Below are 10,197 nucleotides of genomic sequence, written 5' to 3'. Positions count from 1 at the left end.
CTCTTCATCATCTGAGTAATCCAAGTCCAACAACAAAAATCATGGCGTCTCAAAATGTTGATCCTGCTGTAGCTTCTGCAGCCACAAGGAGAAAGAAGAACTGCGACTCGCCAAACAAAAAAGACGGACACTCAGTCAGCAAACGGTGAGTTACGGCCAGAACGGTGCAGTGCGTGTGTGCCACGCCAGCGCCATCGCGCCTCGAGCTCGGGCCCGGCGTTGACGCTGGTTACTTCTATTCTAACAGGGGGCAGGGGGTGTTCCACGATTATCACTATGGCAAATTGAAAAAAGTCTGTTGAGAAATTGCGTGTGTGGGAAAGAGTTCCTTATGTCCCCCCCCCCCCCCCACCAACTTGCACAAAAAGTTAAAAAAAAAAAAATACTAGCACTAGTAGCAGGTTAATTGGGACTAAATAAAGCCTGTAAAGGTTTAGCCCCGGAGACCCGCCGCTCTGCGGCGGGGTCCTGGCGGCTACCCCGCAGTTTCGTTCAAGTGAGAATCACGAACAACTCCCTATTGCCACATATACGGCAACTTCACAAATAAACCATGGCTAAATGTCCATCATAAACACAGTGACAATATAAAATGAAATATACACTACCCCATTGCCTTGGTCCTTCTCACCAATTTATCTGGAAACTGCATAATTTTCCACATTTTTTAGGAGTAGGCGGTCTGCCCTAGTGGAGAGCTTTGCTGCTATTTTGAACGTGTATATCCATCAGTACGCATCTACGCATGCGTAAACAATGACGTCAACATTACGGACGCAAAAGGATATGAATAATGCATCATCGCACGGTGAATATGCATCATGTAGCGAGTAATACAGCTGTCAATGCACTGCACTGAATGCATTGTGTGCGCATGTGCAAGTGATTGTGAGTTTTAGTGAGCATCGGTGAGCTGAAGATATTTGCCTTATAAGACAGCATTTTCTGCATCATAAGCAATGAAATGCATCAAACAGTCGCCGATGTGAATCATTTAGGTTTAGTCGACCCATGTAAGTATTCCCAGTAGTTTTTGTTGAAAAATTAAGGAAATAGAGCGCCGGAACGGCACCCGTTTGGTACAACATTAAAATATCGATGCCAAAACGGCGCAGCCCCAACACTGTACGTTGTACGTTGGGGCTGCTGGTCGCAGTTAGTAAAGGTTATGCCATTTATGGGAAGACTTCCCATATTACCATAACCTTTTAATTAGTTTATTATTAGTAAGGGCCAGGGGGAGTGGTGGTGTGTTTATTTTGTGCAAGTTGGGGTGGGGGGGGGGGACATAAGGAACTCTTTCCGTGATATATAGACAGTGCAGTTCGGGACTGAGTGGGAGACTCAGTCGCCACGTCTGCACTCAAGCATTGCCGCGCCGCCGCGCCTGGCGACACTCACGCCAGTAATCGCTCGCATTTCAGCATTCGCATGGGTCGTTTGACATCGCATTTAAATCCATGATTTTAGATATGATGCCTCAAACCGATTTTGCTCAAATTTCGTGAGTAACTAGGAAACTTGTGAAGCTTTATGGACATAATCAAGCGAATTGCCGCAGTCCTTTCATTTTCGCGTTGCATTGCAAAAAAGCGTGGAGACTCCTTATAAGGGGTGCCCCGGGGGTTACTTATAAGGGGGACGGGGTTACTTATAAGGGGGACGGGTTACTTATAAGGAGGGGCCCCCCTTGTGAGTGGGTTTCCCGAACTGAGTGAGTGTTTAGAATATGTCAATTGCGTGAATACGAGTCTAACGTTAAATAGAGGATCTATGTTGTTAACACCTTATTTAGTATTAAGAATTTCTTCTTCTTCTGCAATCTGCAAATTTGCCAAAAGAAATGGCAATGGCATTTCCCTTTAGCTCTACCCTCGCCTTGAGCTCTACCCTGTACCCTCGGCGCGGCAGCCTTTATGAATGGTTGGACCTACTACTCATCAACCGCCTAATGTTTATTTGCTTGATAAGAATATTTAACACTGAAATTCAAGCAAAAAACTTGACCTACCTGTACGTGATTGAGAAAATCCAGCACTATCAAATGCCGTTGTTCCCTTTTCGATTCGAAGTTTCAGTGCAAAATATTGCCGTCGAACTTGCGTGGCCTCGTTTCAGCTCCCTGCGGTAACGCTCCTTAGTGAGATCAACCGCTGTTTTTGCATTGACAATGCATGCAAACCGAGTTGTATTGTACACCGTGTTGTAGGAAGCTTTTCAGAAACTTCCATAGACATTACATTACGATTCGGTGAATATATTCATTCGAAATTTTGTCCTTGATTAAAACCATTAATGAACAGTGAATTTTCGCGTTTTCCCACACATCCTCATCAACAGTCAAAGCCAATCAATTTTTATGTGCTCTGCGCGCAGTGAAGTGTGTACTTAGCGTCCTGTGCGCCAATACTACGCGGTCGGTTTAAATAAGGGCGGTCGATATGTAGTAGGGTTATCATACATCAGACGTTTCTATGACTTTATGTAGAAGCTAACAGTGAGACATTAATTATTATGCCGCATATGGCCAGAATTCACAAATGTAGTAAACTAGAGTAGACTAGTATAGATTTAAAGATTTAGCCAATAGATTAGCATTGTTATGCAAATTTCAACTGTGTAGATTGTCAAAACATATCAGTAAATCACGTACCGTAAAACGGGGTGAATAGGGACGGCGAGGTGAATAGGGACAGAACCGAGAAAAGTTTTTTGAATGTGCATGTTTTATATTTGCTTGAACTTTTTTTTCTTAATTTTATCACAGGATGGAAGGACCATCCAACAGTGTCCAGAAAGTGGTCCTCCTGATGTGAAATTTTTTTTAAAGGGTACAGGAGGTCCAACTAAAAAGTTTGCAAAAAAAACCCCAACAAATCAGGGTGGTCAAAACTTTTCTGCTCCTGTGGCTATTGATTAATGAAATTCGCTGAAAATGTTCATGAATCTAGCCTATTAGGTCCTACAACACACCTTTAAATTTGAAATAATTATTCCATCAGGAATTTGTGACAGCACATTTTTTCTTCTCTTGGGCAAAAAATCAGTTACACTGGGGTGAATAGGGACACTATGGTGTCGTTTGATTGGCCCTTTAAATTTTCTGTATGATTAACTATTATAATGTCATAAATTGCTCTGAAATGTTTGTTATGTCCAGCTATTTCCAAAAGTGTGAATTTTTATTCTAAATCTCCTGACAAGAGAGCAATAAGATCTTTGGATACGTGGCCTCACTTTTGCCATAGATGAGAGTGAACTTTGCTATATTAACCCTAAACTTGGGGAGGAAGGGTCTGGGAACCCCGGCCCCACCCACCCTCTTGGGAATGTTTTTTTCACTGCCTAAGACAGGCAAGGGGCCCGTTGCATAAAACTTTTTTAGCAACCTTAAAAAATTCAGGTTGGGCAAATCCCAACCTGAATTTTTTAAGGTTGCTAACATAAGAATGTAAAATGCGTTGCATAAAAACTCTGGTTGGAAGCTTCCAACCGGAATTTTGTGATTTCAACCGGAAAAAAATCCGGTTGGAGTTTTATGCAACGGCCCAAGGACTTTTCCACTTGTATTTCATGACCCTTTTCTCTGTCTTCTGCATGTTTTAATGCCAATAACACATCTGTTCGGGTCAGACCCTTACTATAGGTGCCAGACCCATACTATAGGTGCCAGCTTATAATTGCTGTAAGAATTCCCAAAATATCCCCGACATCATAAGAGTCAAGTTACACTGAATTTAGAGTGTATGAATAAGATAAGTACAATGTACATCATGATTTGCCACTTGAAGAAGAAGTGGGTTAATATTTGAGTGCAATTCAATGGAATAGTAAAGTATTGACTAACTTTTCAATCTTAACCTTTGACCTGATGGGTCACATTTTTTTATATCAGCTCATTTTGTTGGGCTGTTGCAATTTTTGTTAAAGATTGATTTAACAATGGAATAGATTGCTCTTAAAAGTTTGTATATCATTTTTAAACTCTGTGGTTGTTCCCTTAATCCAATTCATTGAATGGTTTGAAAAAAAAATGCCTCCAAACAGCTTTTTTTTGGATCAAAATTAGTGTTGTCCCTGTTGACCCCAAATTTGGGATCAACAGGGACAGCGTCGTTTTATCAAAAAGCGTACTTTTCTGCCAAATATTTTTTTTTTTCACAATACCAAATTAAAGGTATTTTAGGTGGACATAAAATAGCCACATAAGATTGAGTCTCTGGGCTGCATGAAAAAAAATACAATCATGAGAACTTTAAATTTGTCCCTATTCGCCCCGTTTTGCGGGTATGGCAATAACACTCCAAGTCATCCGATAATGAATGTGCGCAGACACTTGCATGTGTAACTGAGTCACAAGGCATGCCGGTAGTATTTTCCCGTTTGTTTTTAATAATTCGTCCTTGGACTAAATTGAACTAGTACAAACTATGATAATGAATTTGATTTAGATCTAAACCTTGTTGAATTTGGACCTGATAAAGTGATATGTATTGTATTCACTTGCATGTTTCTCAAACCATAACCATAATCGTTGCAGTTTTTATTTTATCTGGAACTACCTTTTTACATATCTATATAGCCTTTAAATCTCCAATTTCTGAAACTTGTGAAGATGCTGACCATCGCGGTGAATACTATGACGATAGGGGAACAATTGATCACTTGTCTCGCGAAGAAAATCGTAGAGAGGCGTACGACATTTCGCTCGCTACTGCTGAGCTTCGTCAGGTACGATAAGACACGGATGAACGCAGCGAACAACGGACACAGTATGGCGCACTGCCCGACCCAAGCCTGGTGGCCGCGTGCCCACTACCACGTCCGCATACACGCTATAACTTGCGTGCACGCACCACCGTGTCTTATTGTACATGACGAAGCTCAGCAGTAGCGAGCGAAACGTCGTACACCTCTCTACGATTTTCTTCGCGAGACAAGTGATCAATTGTTCCCCTATCGTCAAGAATATTAATGCTTTCATTTCAGTGACTATCCTCCTAAAAAGTTGTAACTAACTAGTGTATATTGTATTTTTATCTTTATTTTCAGGCTCCACAAAGAACTTATGAATCTCATGATGGTAAGTTACAGAATCAGGAGGTACTTTCCAGTTTCCAGTGATGATGAGTAAATACAGAACTTCTGATCAGCTAGGTTATTTCCGTAAAGAATCTCAAAAATATGTAAACTTGTATTTAAACTGATCATAACTTGAAATGATAGACCATCTCAGCAAATTTAAGGAGATGATTCTTGTAGTTGTAGTTAAATCTTTGTCCCGGTGTACTGTAATACATGCAGTGTATAAACTATAATGCCTACCTAGATCTGCATTAATCAAGAAATGGAAGAATGCAAGATTTATTGCCATGTTGAAGACAGCCTAAGCCATTGGGAGAAATTCATGTGATACATGCTTCTAAAAATCACCCAAAGTTTCAAAATGAGAAGCTATGCAATCTCACATTTCTGAACTGGAAAGGAGTGCTGTTTGGAGAAATGTAAGCAAAACATATTGTTAGATACCCTGTCTAGGGATTTGCAAGCTGTTGGTAATACCCTATTTAAGTGCAGTTTTGGGGTATCCCATAGAAGTTTGGGATGATAGAAGAAATAGAACTGACACTCAGTACATGGCAGTGGTAATAGAAATTGAAGGCAGCATGACTTGAAATTAGACTGCTATCTGAAAACTAATGTCATGTCATCTGCCAATATAGTGTCAATTTGGAAGATATTTAACATGACTCTCAAATACCAAATGTGGACATCATTACAGTTTTCATTATTGGTTTGTTTCTTGACCTTTTAAATCATATTTGACAGAAATGTGGTGGAAAGGGCATCTCAGCTTTCCCAGATGGTGATAATATCTTCAGGTGGATCGGAACAATAGAAGGACCAGCTGGATCGGTGAGATATTGTCTTAGAAATTTGTAGTACTGCACTGTACTGAAACTTTCTCATAAAAGAGCTTTGCAAAGATGATACTGGTTTCTCTTTTTGTGTTTCTAAACTTCTTTGTAGGCTTCATACCAAGTACAAAGTACATGATGATTGTAGAAGATAGAATTTTTTTTTTCTTATAATGCTTTGTTTGCGTGGTTTTTGTTTTCTAGGAACACCATGATTTGCACTCCTCTTAGTTGAGCTCGTACAAAGCAGAGCTGAGCAAATGCTGTGAGATTGATGTTTCAGATATGCTGAAAGTCCTTGAATGAGGCAAAGCCAGTTAGGAACAAGCTTTTGTGATAATACTATAGCTCTCATAAGCCTGTTTTGTCATTTGGTCTTGTCCAACATGGTCTAATCCTACATAGTCAGAATGAGTTTAGCTGTATTGATTTTTTTTTTTTTTTTCAGAAAAGGGATAGCATAGGAATATGTTAAGATATTCAATAAATCTTATATGTAAATAAGATTAAGATACTCAGTAAAAGTATCCTCCATGGAAATCATGTGGATCATGTATGATATTTCTTATAATTTCATGTCTGTTGACAGCCCTACGAGACTCTGAAGTTCAAATTGTCTCTCGAGTTCCCATCTCGCTACCCATACTCTCCACCAACGATAAAATTTGTGACGCCAATCTTCCATCCAAACATCGACCAAGAAGGCAATATATGCTTGGACATCTTGAAAGAGAACTGGTCAGCCCTCTACGAAGTTAGCCAAATTCTCATGTCATTACAAATTCTACTTGGAGGTGAGCATGATGTGTTCTCTTTTTTTTTTTCTGTACCAGCTTAGATGTGGTCACAATGCTGCATCCTATATCAGTCTCAAGATTAATTTTGGTAATTGCTCTCGTAACAATATGATGGTTTCAACTGGTGACAATAGTAATTCGAATATAGTCAAATCTTTCTCTACTAATGGTGGCCACCCAAGGGAGATGAAAAAAGTGGCTGTTATACCATAGACAACAGGTTTGACTATAATAAAAGCTCGCGTTCATGAAAAGGATTGGTTATGAAACATGTGGGACTAAACCAGTTTTGTCCAGGTTAAGTTTTTCTGACTTGTAATAAATATAAGTACATGCTCTTTCCTATTTTTACTTCTTGCTTCTTCTTCTTCTTCTTTTTCCTTCTATGTTCTCTTCATCTGTTTCTTTTTTTCTGTGTTTTTGTCAGCTTTTGCTTCTTTGAATTTTACCAACTTGTTTACAAGATGAGGGAAGTTTGGGCCCAATATCAATAAGAAACTGATTAAAAGCAGAACATATATCATGGCTAAAAATGTATTATTTTCAATATCAAATAGAGAGTCAGTCTCATATAACCAGGTTTCTGCGACAGCTATTGCGAAAACTGCATCCTTAGTATATCAAGAGTTGACTGCAAATTATCAAAATTTTGACGCAAACTCCTACAGTTAAAATGAATGGTTGAAAATCTGCTATAGATATTTTCTTGGTAAAACACATCAGAAATTTTGTACCGTAGACTTTAATGACTATTATATTGGGGCCTGAATTTTCACTTCATTATAACCGTGTTCACTATAATGGGAGTGCACTGTAATGTAGGTCAGGGGAAGGGGAAATCATACAAAACTTCTCACTTTTTGCAATATCATATAAATGGAGAATGTTGTGTGATTGACTTGTCATGCTTGGCCAGTTGTGGTAAACTTCACTATTGTTAAAGGTGCAATAGCACATATGAGTGTTTTGCGGACATATTTGAATATCTCGGTAAAATATTCATGTGCTCTTCTTTTCATGTTAGTTCAGCAGAACACAAAATTTGCAAAAATTTATACACCATGACAGCAGCACCATGATATATTTCACAAATTAGAGTAATGCATCCGCAGAGATTTGACTGTAAGATCAATATCATCATAAGATCATGCATATATGTGCACCAAATATCCTGTACTTATGTTTGGTTTCTGTTGTCATTTTCTCACAGATCCTAACAATGACAGCCCACTAAATGTTCAAGCAGCTGATATGTGGAGCAACCAAGTCCTGTACAAAAAGACTGTACTCGAGAAATACCAGAAGGCAACATCAAAATGAAGGCCCTGTCACTGATGATGTGTCATGTTTAGAAACTTTATCTGAAACGATCATGGGAGGACACAAAAAGCCACAAGGAATGAAACCTGACCTGGAGATTACATAGGAAAACCACACATCCGACGATGCTGAGCTGTACAAAGTGTATATAGGACAGAAACTATGGTGGTAGGTGCTCTCAAGTATGGGGCAGATTTGCAGAGTGTTTGTGTGCATGAATGTAAGTGTGTGTTTGTGTGTGTGAATGTGCATGTTATACTACCCAACTATGTTTAGCTGCGTGGTATGGGTATACTGGTACTGTACACGTAGACATGGAGAAATGTGCGATGTACATGTATCAGGTAGGCCCTACTTGTGAATGGTTGCTGTAGCATGTCAATGATGAATCTTTGTATGTGTAATGATTATTCATGATAATATGGTACATGAGTAGATGTGCAAATTTCAGTAGTTCCAATGAGCAAATTACTTTTGTTTCCTGTGTATGTGTTTGTGTGAGGTGTATTTGTGGGTGTAGTCCCTTTCTGCGTGGGATGACATATCAAGTGTACTGCTTATGTGGACTGAAATCGTCTGCAGCTTGTACAAACCAGTTGTGTACTGTGTGTGTTGTACAATTTATGCCCACTCTATGATGTCACCGTCTCTACGGGTAACATACAAGTTGTCCAGTGTGCCTTTGCATGACGCAATTTCCCCGTCAAGTTTATTGACAGTGTCACATTTATTACAGCTTTCACAAGTGAAAGTGATGGTCTGCGTCTGATGCAAGAAAAAAGTTAGTTCAGGTTGCGATTGTTAACAAGGGTATGATTGCATTTTGGTAATGGGGGGGGGGGGGTAGGCAACAAACCTTGTGAATGAAGGAGCAATAAAAGTACAAGGGGGTAACTGGTGTTACTGAAACAAGTGAATCAAACAAGACAGGCATGCTGCTCTACACTTAAGAATTGTCAGTGGCTAGTTCAGGATTATACATTTTAAACTTGAAATATAAACACCATGCATGTAGTCACTCTGTAGTAGTGTACTATTCGGCCTCCATTGATTTTGCCATGTAGTGATGAATTTGCAATAAAAGCACCAAGTTATCATCTTGCAATCTGTCAGAGAGTTAAAGGCATTGTTTACCATTTGCAGAAGAAACAAAAACCCAGATTTAGTGCTTCAAAATACAAATTGTAGTTCTAAAATGTGAGTTAGGGATAGAAACAACCAATGTAAACATTTGAATCAGTATAATTAAAGGGTGTGTACAGTTCTTGTCGAGGTGAGGATTTAGCTTAGTTTTAACATTTTGCGAGATATTCAGAAACCACTCAATGAGATGTCAAAGATCATGCAATTCTAAAGGGTATCAAAAGTTTATTTGATGAAAATCGGTTTTGAAATGGCCGAGATATCCCAAAACAAGGTGAAACAAAGAGATCCTAATAAAGTTGTGGCCTGTCGCCTTTTATTATTATCATCACTTGTTTGGATATCTCGGCCATTTCAAAACCAATTTTCATCAAATAAACATTATCCTTCTTAAAATTACATGCTCTTTCATATTTCATAAGAGGTTTCCCGTTATCTCACTTAGAAATGTTCAAAACATGAATCCCTTACCTCAACCAGTACTGTACAGTCCCTTTAATGTTGAATATGGTGAAATATACAAAATGTGAACAATAGTCAGAATGAAAGTGTTTCTAGACTAAACCATCTACAGTTATGGTTTAGTGAGAAAATTAGTGATATCTCCTTATATTTTATGCTTTAGTGCAAAATTTTTACATGGTAGGATGTTTTGTTATACAACTCACCTACACATATGCATCAAATATCATATCTTGAACATTTTTAAAGTCACTGCTCCCAATGGTAAACAGTACCTTTAATGGTATCAAATAGATCTGGCATTGGCTAATGATGCAGGACAAATGTGTGTTTTGTTTTGCTTTTTTAGAAAAAAAAAATTCAGCACATTACATTTAACGGGTAATACACTGTATGTGCCCACTGAGATTTTTAGCGAGTACCATGTTGCTAATCCTCAAGTGCCAGATTGATCTCGGCCAGTCCATCATCCATTCACATTTTTTGGACCATTCAGAGGGACGACAACTGTGCAACTCCAGTTGGCTAGGCTCCGTCGTCAAAGTGCCAGCATTCAC

General features: G+C 39.0%; 1 protein-coding gene across 1 annotated transcript; it reads left to right on the top strand.

Annotated features, from left to right (window-relative positions):
- The first annotated feature begins 36 nt into the window (after positions 1-36).
- On the top strand, positions 37-9,415 carry LOC139728895 (probable ubiquitin-conjugating enzyme E2 C). The gene is made up of 5 exons (XM_071639828.1): positions 37-145; positions 5,053-5,083; positions 5,830-5,916; positions 6,508-6,712; positions 7,926-9,415. The coding sequence occupies exons 1-5, from the start codon at positions 42-44 to the stop codon at positions 8,033-8,035; spliced, it is 537 nt and encodes a 178-aa protein (XP_071495929.1). The 5' UTR covers positions 37-41; the 3' UTR covers positions 8,036-9,415.
- Positions 9,416-10,197: the final 782 nt, after the last annotated feature.

Source organism: Diadema antillarum, unplaced genomic scaffold (assembly GCF_040938485.1).
Source record: "Diadema antillarum isolate AM-2024a unplaced genomic scaffold, OU_Dant_1.0 seq00000205_RagTag, whole genome shotgun sequence".
Classification (NCBI taxonomy): domain Eukaryota; kingdom Metazoa; phylum Echinodermata; class Echinoidea; order Diadematoida; family Diadematidae; genus Diadema; species Diadema antillarum.
The sequence above is the reverse complement of the archived record's forward strand: the minus strand, read 5'-3'. Positions and strand labels throughout refer to the sequence as shown.

Coding starts and splice junctions, on each gene's coding strand:
- LOC139728895 (XM_071639828.1), top strand. CDS start 42: ATGGCGTCTCAAAATGTTGATCCTGCTGTAGCTTCTGCAGCCACAAGG. Junction 5,084..5,829: donor AACTTATGAATCTCATGATG/GTAAGTTACAGA, acceptor CATATTTGACAG/AAATGTGGTGGAAAGGGCAT. Junction 5,917..6,507: donor TAGAAGGACCAGCTGGATCG/GTGAGATATTGT, acceptor GTCTGTTGACAG/CCCTACGAGACTCTGAAGTT.